Source organism: Peromyscus eremicus, chromosome 7 (assembly GCF_949786415.1).
Source record: "Peromyscus eremicus chromosome 7, PerEre_H2_v1, whole genome shotgun sequence".
NCBI lineage: Eukaryota > Metazoa > Chordata > Mammalia > Rodentia > Cricetidae > Peromyscus > Peromyscus eremicus.
Genome location: NC_081422.1, coordinates 61,025,376 through 61,041,277, shown reverse-complemented (window position 1 = coordinate 61,041,277; position 15,902 = coordinate 61,025,376). Strand labels below are relative to the sequence as shown.

At 38.6% G+C, this 15,902-nt stretch overlaps 1 protein-coding gene across 7 annotated transcripts in view; it reads right to left on the bottom strand.

Moving 5' to 3' along the window:
• The window catches only part of Herc1 (HECT and RLD domain containing E3 ubiquitin protein ligase family member 1), a 160,797-nt gene that overhangs the window by 71,017 nt on the left and 73,878 nt on the right, over positions 1-15,902 (bottom strand). For all 7 annotated transcript variants that reach the window (XM_059268149.1, XM_059268153.1, XM_059268155.1 and 4 more), the window contains exons 26-30: positions 10,707-10,975; positions 5,256-5,471; positions 4,357-4,477; positions 3,876-4,113; positions 3,583-3,767 (exon numbers count right to left, since the gene is read on the bottom strand). In XM_059268149.1, the coding sequence (XP_059124132.1) occupies positions 3,583-3,767; positions 3,876-4,113; positions 4,357-4,477; positions 5,256-5,471; positions 10,707-10,975 (1,029 nt within the window). The remainder of the gene's footprint in view (positions 1-3,582; positions 3,768-3,875; positions 4,114-4,356; positions 4,478-5,255; positions 5,472-10,706; positions 10,976-15,902) is intronic.

The following is a 15,902-nucleotide window of genomic DNA, read 5'->3' as shown; positions in this document are numbered from 1 at the left end:
TGCTTTCTGTATTTGTAATAATGTAACTTTCACATTCCTGCTTTCTCACACTCCTGCTGCCATACCTTTTCACTCTCAAACCAGAAATCAAAATAAATCTTTCCTATCTGAAAAGTTGCTTCTTATTGGGTATTTGGACACTAATACCTAGTACTTATTTTACCAATACAAGTACCTATTTTATCCAAATATTTTTAAGAATTGCTAGTATATAGTGTAGTATAGAATTCCAGTATATAGTGTTTTGGGGAAGATGGTCTGTAAACCTCTAAAAGTGTATCAACAAGTGTATATTTACATGTGTTTGACTAGGAAGAAAGTTCGTAACTTTTATTACACTTTCAAAAACAGAAAAACTATGATTCTTGCTCTCCTGCCCAATATCTAAGTGTCACATTTCAAAGAGATCTTATGGTGAGTTGGCTCAGTGAGTAGGAGCATTTATTTTTTTGTTCCCAGGGACCCTCCTAACAGCAGGACCTTAGTTTGTTCCCAGGGACCCTCAAGGTAGAAGGAGAGAACTGACTCCCCCAAGTTGTCCTGACCTCTACACTCATGGAAGCTCTCCCCTTACCTGCCAGCAAAATGAATAAATAAATTTAAAATTAAAAAAAAAAAAAAAACAACAACATGGGCTGAAGAGATGGCTCAGCGGTTAAGAGCACTGGCTGCTCTTCCAGAGGTCCTGAGTTCAATTCCCAGCAACCACATGGTGGCTCACAACCATCTGTAATGAGATCTGGTGCCCTCTTCTGGCATGCAGTCATACATACTGTATACATAATAAATAAATGTATGTTTAAAACAACAACAACAACAACAACACACATTATGTTCTCAGATCCTAAAACAAAACAAAACAAACCACATTCTAGAACTGAGTCTGGTTTACTGGAAGGCAACTCCATGTATACACCCTTCCACACAATCTGGCCCTAACCAGTAGTCTCAGTTTCCAGACCAGCATCAGCATCAGCCTTTCTCTTAGGATAACTCTCAATGTTTTCCTCTACTCTATCCACTTTGAGACCCAAGAATGAATAAAAAAGAAAAACAATGTAAGCAGAGCACCAGAATTAATCTCTCTCTGCTTGCTGACTTTGAAGCCACACAGAACTATCCACTATCCCTACAGCACACACACGCACATCCTTTGTTACAATTACCTTTCACATTTGCTTATCCTGGCATTGTCCCATGCAGAGGAGGACTAGACTTGCCAGTAAGGCAAAAGCACAACATGCCAGTTCTCAAGAATACAACATGAACACCTGTAACAATCTGGAGACAATTATCTACAGTGCTGCTTTCAGAGAGATTCTGGAATGCTCCATTAAAGAATACAAAGAGAAGTCTCCTGTTAAAGAGAGGAGACTTCTGCAAAGGGACATGCTACACTGACAAGACCATCACAGGAAGGAACACCCAGCACAGAAGACTTCTGTTGTGCTGAGATGGAAAAACAAGACTATGACAGAACTAAACTGCTGGGGACAACTGGAGAGGAAACTAAGAATTACTTCTTTACATTTCCTCCAAACAGTACCTTGTCTCTTTACTTAAATACAAAACAATTTTTTATAATAGTAATTCAAAGAACACAGACATATCAGCCTGTCCTGTGTACTTCTGTCTTTCACTCTAAGCTTTCCCCTGTACATCTCTTCAAGAGTCAGTTCAGAGGTTAACTCTTCAAGGAAGCCTTCTTTTATCCTTTTATAATGGGTGTACTCTATCTCCTACCTTGAGCAAGGATTTCTAGAATAAAACATTAAATTAGAGCCACGTGTAGTGGTGCACACCTGTAATCCAAGCACTCAGGAGAAAAAGGGTGAAGCAGGAGGATCACAGATTCAAGGCCAGTTTGGGCCTGGAGACCTCAAATATAACGCTGGTTGATAACACCCTGATGATACACTCCTAAATTGAAATAAAGGATACACCTTCCTTTTAATTATGCATTTTAGAAATATTGGATGTTCTTCATACCTAAGCAGCCTGATTCTGAGGGACTGACCATTGATGACTAGAGTTAATCTCCTTCCCAGCCATTTTCAAAACTGAGCCCTCTCTCTAGGATAACTAGAGGGGAACTGACATGGCTTTATCTATTGTTATACACAGCAAAACTCAGTCTTGGAAAAACTGTGTCTTTTCTTTACTGGATGGATACTGAAGGATCTCAATTTTTGTTGTTTTCTTAGATAGGGCACTGCTATGTAACCCAAATTGGGCTGGAATTGATGTTCTTCTCTGCCCTAACCTCTATGGTGCTAGAATTCTAGGCATGTATCAGCACATCCAGCTAAGGGTCCAATTATCTTGGGGCTTTATAGGCTAAAAAGTAACTCTGTAACTTTTCTTAGATATTTCTTCTGAGCTTCTTGCACTGTACAGTATCTGCTTACACGTTTGATTCTATCACGACTCTATCAATGACAACAGAGACAACACTTTATCATTTTGCATCTGTCTGGTTTTTTTTCTCTATTCCTCCCCCCCCCCCCCCCCCGCCGCCCCGCCACACTTAAGTCATCAATATTAATATGATCTAAATACCATTTCATTTCCAATATTATCTATTAAACTATTAAATATTAACAACCACTAAACCTTCATTATGTGCCATATAATGCTCTGTGCTTACACATAGCAAATTCTTTGGTCCTCACCACAATCTTCACAAGCTGGCTCTGTAACCACCCCTATTTAACAGATGACAGGACTGGAGAAAGAATGCTGAAGAGCTCGCTCTCCTCTGTCTGTCCACCTAACCCAAAGGGACTTTTAAAGGCTCCTGGAGCTACTCTAAGAATGACACATGGTAACTCACAATCTTTTCAGAATAATGACCAATTTTAGACCTTTACTCCTGGATTAAAGAGGGCAGTAGTTCTCCTGCTTCAGGCATAAATTCTACTGGAAATAACTACCTTAGCTGCATATTCCATGAAAAAAAAAATGAATGCCACTGCTCTCTGTTCCTGAAGTTCCTGTTGCTGTAGCTTCTGTGATATCATGGACTTAATATGGAACTGTGAGCCAAATAAAACCTTTCTCCCCTAAGTTGCTTTTGCCAAGATATTTTACAACTGGAAAGAAACTAAAAACCATGTTCACTATAAAACAAATGTTGTATCAGCAACCAAAATTTATACTGGCCAAGTGTAAGAAAGTATGTGGTTAGTTTAGTTCTGGTTATAATCCAGTTGTCAACTTATCAAAGCCCCTACTCTCAGGGAACTATTCACGTCAGGACTGTGGTTAGAAGAGATCTGTTAGAATTAAATAACTCAGAAAGCATCTTAGCCTCTCCCCAGGTAGCCTGGAGAAGTGGGCCACCTAAAATCTACACCCCTAGAGCGAAGCTGAGCAGCAGTGTCAAGCAGCAGCAGAGTGAACACAGCAGAGGAGGCTCAATCAGAAGTTCATCTAAATCACATGCATGTGCAGAGAAAGGGTTGCAAACAAGCAAAACTCCTTCCTATCTTAACAGAAAGAAGCCGATCTTCTTATCATATGCACACTATGGAGACTCAACAGTATCTGTATGCAATAAGAAAGGAAAAAAGCTTATACTACCTCTGAAATCTTTCTTTTCAGTTTCTCCACTGGAGTCAACTTTTTTTTCTTCTTCTTCACTTTCTTCTTCTCCAAAGGAGGCCATAAATAGTACACCAGTTTGGGACAACAAATTCTTCAACTGACTACAGAGTAGATCCAACAAGGACTGAACCACTTTGGGACTCAGTTTATCAGCATAGGTTCTATGTGAAATGAAAGGAAAAATTAAGTAACAAGAATACAAAAAGGGATAAATACTGTAGAAAAAAAAAAGGCCTCGTGTAGTTCTTCTAAGACCTTGTAATACTTACCCTGTAGTGATGGCTAGAATCTGGAGCAACCTTGTACTGGCCACTTTCAAAGCTGTGCTAAGCTGGGAAACACCAGTCTTTGGCAACAATTGCAGGGGCTGTCCTAACATGGTGTCTGTGCCACATAACTGTGACAATACATTCAGCAGACCAGTGGAGATTGCCAATGAAACATCCACTGGCTGATAATGAACGCTGAGGGCAAAAACTGTAACCAAAAGAAGACGTTGCTGGGCTTCTAAAAAAAAAAAAAATAGAAAGACAGTTGAGAATCTCTTTGAAATAAATAAACTTCTTTGAAACTAAAATAAGCTTCTCCAAACCATAAATAATAATATAAAAAAACTATTCAATTTTCAAGTATTTTGCTCTTGTTTGTCAGTTGGTCTACTAGTGTTAAACATAAAATAGAGTCAATTCTCTGCCATAACCTCAAGCCAAAATGGACATCCTTCATCTTTGTTTGCAGAAAGTTACTCACCAATATGATGTTTATTTGCTTGAAGGGCCCTCTCTAGAGTAGCAGACAACTGTTGATAAATCTTGTGGACAGCCACCTGGATTTCAATCTGAATATTTCTTTTAGCTGCTCTGATCCCATCCTAAATTACACAGTTACTTTTAAAATCAGCAATGATAATACCATTTTGGAAAAAAAAAAAAAGTAACAACATTTTAGCCCTTAGTCTATGCTAGGGCCCTCTGGTAATAATCATTCACTAAATTACAGTATATGAAAGGTTTATAACAAAACTAGTTTAAAATGATTGGTAGTTGACTCTGTGTAGTACTCCTTCCTTCCAAAGCAACTTTGCCTATCTAAATAAAGACAATAACAGTTTACAAGTGCCAGGTAAGGTGGTGCACACCTTTGATCCCAGCACTTGGGAGACAGAGGCATGAAGATCTATGTGAGTTTGAGGCCAGCATGGTACACAGAGAGTTTCAGGACAGCTAGGGCTATGTAGAGGGATCCTGCTGCAAAAAAAAACAAACAAACAAACAAAAAAAAAACAGACCAAAGCAAAAAGTTTATAAAATGAAAAAAAGAAACAGGAAGAATAACCAAGTCTAAGATATAAAGTATTAAAATCCATATTCCCAAATTCCAACTCCTATCTAGCTCTACCCTATCTGGTTATAGATTAATAAAGCTGAGTCAACAAAGAATCCAAAAGCACAATAGTATGATTGCTTACCTAATCCTAACTGTATAACTTACAAACCTATTGAGACAATGACAGGTCTTAAGTAATTTAAAAGCTTTTAGAATTTTAACCTTGGTCATACACATCACCAAGTGCCACGTCATCCAGCTGGCTATGTAAAAAGATAAAGAACTGAATACAGAACAAGGTGTTGCTCACACATGTCACTTACTTGATAGTGATGCAATCGGCCACTCTCTCCTTTGGCTCCTGTGTGTCCAACAGTGCCTAAACCAAAACACCCTGCTAGAAACTGCAGCCTCACAGACGTGAGCAGAGTGGATGATTGAAAGCCTGAACTTGACCTGCTTCCTGTCAGCAAGATGCTACCCTTCTCCTCCATGCCAGACAATAGAGTGAGGATCTGGTGAAGTGCCTCCAAACGAAGCTTGAAAGGAAAACATTTGAGAGTCTGTCACTAAACTTAAACATAGAGAACTCTGTATAGCACAGGTAATATGTTATCTAGGACAAAGAAAGTCTGACATCTTCTAGGAATCTGTTAAGATAAATATTTTGTTATTATTGTTTATTAAATCAAGATACATCTAAAGCCTCTTTAAGATATTTTAATATAAAAGAAGTCACACATACAATGGGAAGAGTAGGTTTAGGTAGGTTGGTACTGAGTACTGAACTCAGGATTTAAAGTGCTCCAATGCTAAATAATATACCCCAGTTTTTAAAGTAGTAAATGTAGAATTTGGAGCCAAGGTATCGAAACCATACTCTTCTGCACCGTGTGTGTTCTTAGGAAAGTCAATGAACTTCACAAGTCACAGTTTCTTCAAGTGCAAAATGAGACTCAACAGTTCAGTATCTAACCTACACAAAGAGCTACTATGACGTGCACAAGATAGAAGAGGTCAAAACTACTTAGTTTTATAAGTACAAGTAGTAAGATTATGTAGAATAAATACTCTTTAGCTTCAGAATCAGAAGTACTTCTCCATGGTTTGTCCAAGGCTCACTTGAGTTTCTGATTTTACCTTCTTTACACACTATTGAACTACCCATCGCTCAGCCTACCCTTCTTAAAAAAATAAAACATGAGTTACTACTTTAAAGTGGTTTTAGATTTACAGAAAGTTATAAAGACAGTGTTTACGTGAAGCAGTGATCTCAACAGTAATGATCATGATCATAAAAATCAAAGTACTGATGATCAACTCTGAAAAAGGCTGAAGATGCTTTATTTTTTTTTTATTTTATTATTATTATTATTTTTTTTTTTTTTGGTTTTTCGAGACAGGGTTTCTCTGTGTAGTTTTGCGCCTTTCCTGGAACTCACTTGGTAGTCCAGGCTGGCCTCGAACTCACAGAGATCCACCTGGCTCTGCCTCCCGAGTGCTGGGATTAAAGGCGTGCGCCACCACCGCCCAGCCTGAAGATGCTTTATATCCAGCAACATCAACTCCTCGGTCAAGATAAATTCTTTGTTTAACTGAGTTTTAAGACTTATTCTACTTTATGTGTATGTGTGTTTGCCCGAGTGTATGTATGTACACCTTGTGCATGCTGGTGCCCATACAGTCCATAAGACGCTATCAGATCCCATGAACTGGAGTTACAGGCACATTTAGAAACACCTGAGTTGAGTATTGGAAACAGAACTTGAGTCTCTGCAGCATGTGCTCTTTCTTAATCACTAAGCCATCTCTCTAGTTCCCAATTAGATCAGGCCAGCCAGAGCTATATGGAGAGACTCTATCTCTAGAATAAGTAAGGGAGGAGTGAAGAGGGAGAGAAAAGAACAACAAAAGACTAGATCTCAATTTTAGATTCGATTCCCACAGTAATGACTACTACAGTAAAGATGAGGAAAATTTGGACTAAAAAAATCAACCTCAGGACCAGGAAAATGGTCCAGTGGGCAAGACTGTTTGCTCTGCAAGAATGATGAACTGAGTTTTAGTCCCCTAGCACTCATACAAAAAGCAGGGTCTGTGGATCTGTAACCCCAACATTGGAGGTCAGAAACAGGTGACTCCTAAGAGCTCACTGACCAGCTAGTCTAGTCAAAACAGAGGTTCAGTGAGAGCAATAAAGCAGAGAGCGATTGTGGTGGTTTGAATAAAAATGGCCTCTACAGGCTCTTAGGGAGTGGTACCATTAGGAGGTGTCGCCTTCTTGGAGTAGGCATGGCTTCGTAAGAGGAAGTGTGTCACAGTCTTCCTGTTGCCCTATTTGGATGTAGAACTTTCAGCAACTTCTCCAGCACCATGTCTGCCTGCATGCTCCCATGCTTCCTGCCATGAAGATAATGGACTAAACCTCTGAACTATAAGCCAGCCCCAATTAAGTGTTTTCCTTGTAAGAGTTGCCATGGTCATAGTGTCTCTTCAGAGCAATAAAACCCTAAGATATCAATAGAAGACACTTTTTTGTTTTTGTTTTTTGAGACAGGGTTTCTTCGTGTAGCTTTGCACCTTTCCTGGAACTCACTCTGTAGCCCAGGCTAGCCTTGAACTCACAGAGATCCGCCTGCCTCTGCCTCCTGAGTGAGGGAATTAAAGGCATGCGCCACCACTGCCCGGCAATATCTGACTTCTTGTTCTAGCCTCCACATATGCATGCTGGGATCATACACTCACACACAAATCTATCTCATTAGTGTACAAATTTTCTTTCCTCTTTGATAATTGATACCAAAAACTGTTTTAAAATAAATTTCTTTAGGATTTCTCAGTATATGTTTGATTTGCATATCTATTTTATATACATACAGTCAGGATTGAGTAAAAGTTTCTCAGGTTAAAAAAAAGAGGGGGGATCATGAATGGTAATTGTTCAAGAAGTCCTGTACTAAGACTGCATTAATCTGAAATAGTATACAGTCTTCATTTTTCACGACCATGACAATTTGGAAGTACTCTTTGTATACCTTATAGGATGTTCCTAAATTTGGATTTGCCCCCTGTGCCCCCAATACACACTTCTCATCATTAGATTAGAACTAGGGATTTGGGGAAGACAGCCAGAGAGTTCAGTAATCTCATATTATAGTAAGAATACATCATGTCCACATGACTTACGACTAATAATATTAGTCATGATTGCTTTAAAGTTCTATACGCCAGATTTCTAATATCACTCTTCTTTTCTCCTTCCCATACCCTCTTAGAAGCAAGTCACTAAGTCTAGCCCACTAACAAGGGGAAAGGATTTAATTTCTATTGGAGGGAGGAATATCAAAGAATCTGTGGACGTTACAACAATCATTAATAAACCTTTGAGGGTTACTCTGTGACTATGCAAAATCCTGAGTGTCCTAGTTTTCTCATGAATGTTTCTATTCATCAGTGGGTATGTGTTAGTTTGAATGTAATTGGCCCCCATAATCTCCTAGGGAATGGCTCTATTTGGAGGCGTGGCCTTGTTGGAGTAGGTGTTATACTGTAGAAAGTGTGTCACTGTGAAGGTGGACTTTCAGGTCTCATATATGCATAAGTCATGAGACAAACCACTTCCTGTTGCCTGTAAGTCAAGATGTAGCACACTCAGCTCCTTCTCCAGCACCATGTCTGCCTGCATGTCACCATGTTGCACCACGATGATAATAGACTAAACCTCTGAAAATGTAAGCCACCCCAATGAAATGTTTTTCCTTTATAAGAGTTGCTGTGGTCACGGTGTCTCTTCACAGCAACAGAAACCCTAACTAAGACAAGGTCCTTACTGAAGCAATCATTATTGTGGAGATTTAATCACTAGTTTTTTGTTCTTGCTTTCTTTTCTTTTCCTTTCTTTTTCCTTTACTTTTGTGATAGGGTTTCTCCTATGCAGCTCTAGCCAACCTGGTACTAATTATATAGCCTAGACCAGCCTCAAATTCACAGTAATCATGGTGCCACCCCCTAGTGCAGGGATAAATGGTACAGAACAGAGGCTGGGAGAGGCAGCCAATTCAACCTCGCTTCTAGGAGAGGAAGGACTTACAATTATTTTGTTCTGAGGTAAAAACTTTAAAATGAATGGGAGATGGGGCTAAGGGGGCGGGAGGAGGGAGGAGAAGGGGATCTGTGGTTGGTATATAAACTGAATAGAAAATTTCTTAATAAAAAAAGAAAAAAACTTTAAAATGTTCTTTTTACCTAATTCAAATAATGTCATGCTGCTTTCATTTAAAAAAGGATGTCGAATTTCTTAAGTGTACATAGTGCATTGTGGTTATTACTCTTTGTATGCACCCTATTATACCTCCCTCTCACTCATATTAACTCAATCTCCTCCACACCTGTCCCTGTCCCATATTTGTTACTTTTAGTTTTGTTTTGTGACCTATTTAGTTAACCAGGGGCATCTGTGTGAACATGATATTGGGACTGATGATTGGAGCCTGGGTATGAAGACCAGTGAGCACACAAGTGAAGCAATGACTCCTCCTTCCCACGAATCAGCCAGTGGGAGACAGTTCAGTGGGGAGGGGGAGGGGCCCGAGCCCCTCCTCCATCCACGCACGCTTATTAATGGGCCAAGTCTTGTGTAGAACCAGTGTAATCATTGCAGTTGTTGAGATTCACGACGGCAATGGCTATTCATTGCCCAGAAATGGCATTTTGCAGCCATTCTCCCTGACTTCCAGTTCTTACATTCTTTCTAAGCCCTCTTCTGAAACACTCCCTGAGCCTTGGAGAGGATGGTATAGATGTCTTCTATAGGGTTGAGCACCTGACTGTCATTGATTGATTGACTGACTTTGATTTCTCGAGACAGGGTTTCTCTATGAAACAGTCCTGGCTGTCCTGGACCTCATTCTGCAGACCAGGCTGGCCTCAAACTCAGAGATCCACCTGCCTCTGCCTCTTGAGTGCTGGGATTAAAGGCGTGCACCAACACTGCCTGGCAATTTATTCTTAATACCTTTGATAGCAATGAATCTCTATTGTTACTGGAATTTTGGTATCCCTTTGTGGTTGCTGAATGATACTGGGGAAACTGGGTCTCCTCTTTAAGTTCTTAATCTCACTAATAAGAGAATTTAAGAATAAACTCAAATGGTAGCTCAAAAAAGAAAAAAGAAAAAGATGTTAAAAGCTCAAGTGGGGGCTAAGGAGACAGTTCAGAGGGTAAACAGCTTACTACACAAGCACAAAGACCTGAGTTTGGAGCCCAGCACTCATATAAAAGCTAGGCCTGACGGCATATGTCTGTAATCCCAGTGTTGAGGGTGGAAGTGAGGCACAGAGTCTAGCCAAAACAGTAAGCTCCAGATTCAGAAGGGACCTTGTCTCAAAAAAATAATAACAAAATTGGGCCAGCAAGATGGCTCAGCAGATAAAGATGCTTGCTGCCAAGACTGGGAGCCAGAGTTCAATCCCCAGAACTCACATGGGAGAGAGAACTTACTCCAGCAAGGTGTCCTAGGAGCCCTGTGGCACATGTAACATAGAGGAGGACACCCAATTTGACCTCTAGACTGCACACATCCACATGCATCCCATCGCATCATACACACACACACACACACACACACACACACACACACACACACACACACGGCAGGGGGAAGGGAGGCAGATTGAAAGAGAAGAAAGGGCAAAGGTTTTCCACAGAAATACATTTTCAGTGGTTCACTTTGGCTTCCCGAGTCTCTTACGAGGAGTAACTATCAACAACTTACTTCTGCCCTTAGTTGTTGCTGCTCCATTGCAATGATGGAGGCCTGGGGACTTGTAGACATACTTTCTTCGGGCTCCTTAAAACCTGGGGCATTCCCCACGTCTCCACTCACAAAACTTACAACATTCTCAATCAATGTGTGCACTCCCAAAGACTTGGTGAGGTCAAAGTCAGACTCAAAGGAGTAAGAGGAGTTGTACAACCAATCTCTGGTATGTTTCAGGCGAGTCCAAGAGTCACTCAGAGATTCCAACTGACTATGCATAGGACCTACATGAAAATGAGGGAAAAAATCATACATCAGCAGCAATCAAGTAGAGAAGAGAACACATTCTCAAACTAGATGAGGGCTGAGTGCTACTATCATACCAAGTGGTGAGAAATGGGTACTCATGTTTGAACACATGCATGCATTAAATGAATCTGGGCAAATGCTTTGGTAAAAAATAATATAAAATAAAAACAAAAAAATAGAGCAATGTAAGAAAATAAAGAGAAAGCCTCATTGATGTATCAGTGTCTATGTAAGCGCTTTAGCAACACGCTACCAGAAGAAAATAAATGCATAAGCTGCTCTCAAAAATGCTTAACCCAAAAGGCTCTGCAGTATTATACCACATCATTACTCATGAGCAACAACAAATGGGCCACTTAGACTCTACTGGTAAATCCCACTGAAAAAAGGATTTCATCTAACTTAACATCAGCCTACATATCTGCAGTGACCCATTAGCAAAAGTGAATGTATAAGGGCAAGGAAAGTTATAAAAAGGAGACATAAACATCACTTGGGGGTTTCCCTAACATAAGGAGCTCTCTCACTACCTATCATGTGCATATTTACCTCAGGTTGTAAAGCTCCTATAGAAAGTAAGCAAAGTTTCACAAACAAGAACACGTGGTATCTACTGTAAAATAGTAACTATGCAAAATTATCAGTGGTACTGCATAGCTAAGGATTATTAGCTTGCTGGTAAGTATTTTTAAGTTAAACCTTTAAACATCAAACTCTAAAATGTTAGAATACAAGAACCTAAATCATACCAAATTTATCTTTAAATAAAATATATTCATGTCCTCCTCATATACTTTGTCTTTAAACATTCTCAAGGAGCTAATTACAATTTTTGTTTCACAATAAAAATTCTTGTCATTGTTCTATGCATGGCCTGCTTTTGTACTTATATATTTATAATATTTTTAATATTAATATAAAACTGACAAAAACTGGTATCAATTTGTTTTTCCAACCCATCTTTTCCTATCTCCTTATATCTAAATTTTTATTAGTCTGAAGTCTAGGCTTCTTATTCTCTTCTTTTACTGTTATTGAATTTTGTCTTACATGCACTCTAGACACGGATAATGTTTAACTGCAGTAATTACTTTGCATGTGTATGTTGCTGGATGCTCATGAATATCAAAGCCCAAAGTTGACTGAGGGTGTCTTCCTGGATTATTTTCCATGTTGTGGCAGAGTCTTACATTAAACCTACCGCTCAATGTTTTGGCTAGTTAGCTATCCAGCTTCCTCTAAAAATTCCCCTCTCTCTGCCTTTCTCGCACTGTTATAGGTAGGCTGCCAAACCTAGCTTGCCCTCAGGTGGGTCCTGGCGATTCAAACTCCAGTCCTTAAACTTGCACTGCAAGCACGCTACTGATTTATCCACATGGCCCCAATTTTAGCCATTTTTTACTTTCTAAAAGAAGTATTATTTATGTAATCATTTTAGATATATTCTTTTCATGCAATATAATACTGCTGACATTAATCCAAATTACTATATGTAGCCATGACTCATTTGTTTGGCTGCTATACGATATCCTATCATATAAGCATACCAACTTTGTATTATTAGGAATTCATTTAAGGTACACAACAAAATATATATAAAAAACTGTTATATTGTTAAATTATACCAGACAGAAAAGTTTGGGAAGATTACTACTTATACACTAATGGCCACAGAAGAACATACTCTAATATAATACTTAGCATATAGTCTTGTTTTTTTACTATTACATTGATGCCAGTTAAATCTCAGGGCTTTAAGATCAGACATGGAAATTCATAATAGGGAACTAATATTATGAACTATTAAATATCCTAGTAAAAATAATTCATACAGCAAAGAGTATATGGTTTAAGTACCTTTTATATTTTCATCAAATATTCTTTTTCCAATAGCTTCTATGTGTGTGGGGGGCAGGGTATGAGATATACATGGAGGAGTGAGTGGAAGCTAGCACATATCATGGCCCATAAATGGAGGTCGGAGGGCAACCTTGGATGTCTGTCCTTGCCTTCAACTTTGTTTTGAGATAGGATATTTTGTTGTTTGCTACTATGTATGCCAGATTAGATGGCCCACGAGCTTCAAGGTATTGGCCTATCTTCTCTTCCTTCTTGCCATAAAGTGCTGGGATTATAAGCACACAGGTACTTCAACTTTATGTGGGTTCCAGGGATCTGGTCTCAGTTCTTCACAAGCACTTTATCCATGAGCCATTTCCAAAGCCCAAGAATTCTTTATAATAAAGGCTCCAGGGACTGGAGATGAAGCTCCACAGCGGAAAGCTTGCCTAGCATGATAGTAAAATCTTGGGCTCCATCTTCAATACGGAGGGGAAACCTTTTTTTTTCAGTTTTATGGAGATGAAAAATAACAATATGAAAAAATTTCCAAGTTGTATATATAGCTTTCATATAATATAGAAAAAAGTAAAATTCATGGGTATATAATGTATTACATAAAAAATATTTTTTTTAAATAAAGCAGAAACTTAAACAAAGACACCCGTTTCTCATTTTCTTAAGCAGTTCTAACTGAGGGGCTGTATATGGCCTTAACCAACAAATGTCAGTTTTTAGTTCCTCTGCAGCGGGCTTGTTTTTACTTAATAGCAAAATTCCAAAATAAAGGAGTCTTTGTCTCTTAGCACATGTAAGCTACTTTTCAGAACAAGTCCCTAATGTCCACTGTCCAGTGTCAGAACCACAGAAATGAAAGACACTTGAAGGACTATCTAGTTCAGTTTCCTCACTGAGGAATCAGAGGCTCAGACAGATAGATCTGCCAATTATTCACAGTGATTCCTTAATTCTGTGTGAAGTAGCTTTATAAATTCCTGTTATTTAATGACTCAAAATCCACAGATCCATGGAAATTTCAATTGCTTGGTTAAATATATAAAGGCTCAACCACTAATCTAGCAACAGTGAACTGCCTTTATATACAGAAGAACATTCCATGGAATTACTGGCCATGCCCAAATTAAATCCTTTCAAAAAGCAGGAGTCTGCAAACTTTTCCTATTATGTGTCACACAGTAAACAGTCCAATGGTCCATAAGGTCTCTGCAACAATTGCTCAATTCTGCTACTGTAATCAGAAAACAGTCCATAAACAAATAAGAATGGCTGTGTTCCAATTTTCAAAAATGGTGAAAGGTCAAACTTGGCCTACTAGTTACAGTTTGAAAAATCTTAAAGGACAAAATTATTGGGTACTTGATTCAAATAAACACCTTATGAATAAAACATATGAACAGGAAAGATACTATACCAAAGCACTGCAGGGGCATGGTGCACACCTTTAATTCCAGTACTCAGGAGGAAGAGACAGGAGGATCTCTGTGAGTTCAAGGCCAGCCTGAGCTACATAACATGTTCCAGGCCAGCAACACTGTGAGACTCTGCTTCAAAGAACAAACAACACAACAAGAAAACAATAACTGGGATAAATAAAATAATTACCACTGAAATAGTTAGTCTGACATAAAAAATACTTCAGAGCCCAAAAATTTAAACATACAAACATGAGAGACTGAATTTTACTTTGTTAAACTATTAAGTTTGGGTTGTTCTGCATTGTCTGATTTCAAATAGTAAATCCCATATCTGAAGAACATATCAAAGGCTTCTACACTGTAATTGAGATGAAGCCTAATGCTTACTACTAACTCAGAGGTGACAACTAAAGAAACAGTTCACCAAGACATTGAGACTGTTTACTTGTCCTTAAAACTCTGGTTCTTAAATGGAATTTTCAAAATGAACATGGCAGAGCTGCAATACATACTTTATAAACCATAAAATATGTAGGCAAGCTAAAGGGGGAAAAAATTTAAACATGCCATCATGTACTTGCTTGAAGCTCTTCTTTTTTCTGGGGCTCAACTGGCCAAAAAGGAGTAAATACGCTACCACATGAGAATCAGAAGACAAAAGGAAAAATTTGATACAGGAGATAACATTTACATTCTTTATGTAACTTGAAATGCACAGATAAAACAGCATTTCACCCACATATGCTACACCATGAAACATACATTGATCAATGTTTCCAGCATTACTTTAGCAATAAAATGCTAACAACATATTGAAAGGCCTGAGAGAAGGGAACTAAACTGTACTTTAACCAATAGAGTTGAACTAATAAGGCTTCTGACAGTGCTTCTTTAATCGTTTTGAGATCCTACCACTTTCACTCTAACAGCCTCAGCTTACATAGGAAATTTCTATCAAGCATTGGCAAAAGGTATTATCTTCCTGTGAATACTTGGCTCAATCTGCACAATTACGGCAAATCTTTTAAGTATTTGTCAAAATACAAAAATTGTCAACATAATTGGGTAAGTTCTGTTACAAATTTGATAAACTTATGAATAAATAAGTTCATATTTGTGAAGGGCTTAAAGCGATGTCTGGTGATAGTGAGCAGTTTATAAGCTTCTGAATATAAATTTCACTTTGTCCCCGAGGAAACAACTTGCTTCATCTGCTTCTTTTTAACAAAATGTATAGGTTATACTTAAGTTTAGAATTGAGCCTTTTTTGTTGTTCTCCAGCTGAGTCTTGCTATGGTACCCATGCTGTCTGCCACCGTCCTGGCCTAAAACTTCACATGGCTATCTCTTAAGAAGATGAACAAGGCGCTCTGGCTAAAGGTTGTATGCCCCCATTGCTTTGCACCTTCCACATTTGCTTTCTTAGATCACAGTGAAACTTTAGCCAGAATTAAGGGTTTTAGAAAGAACAATCATGTTTCATTACCATGAAACTTAATATCTCTTATGCCAAATACTAATTGAAAAACAGATGATAAACCCTTCCAAGGAGCTATTTTTAGAGACATTGAGCATATACTGACCACTTCATTTATATACACATTTAATGTTAATCAAGAAAGTTTAT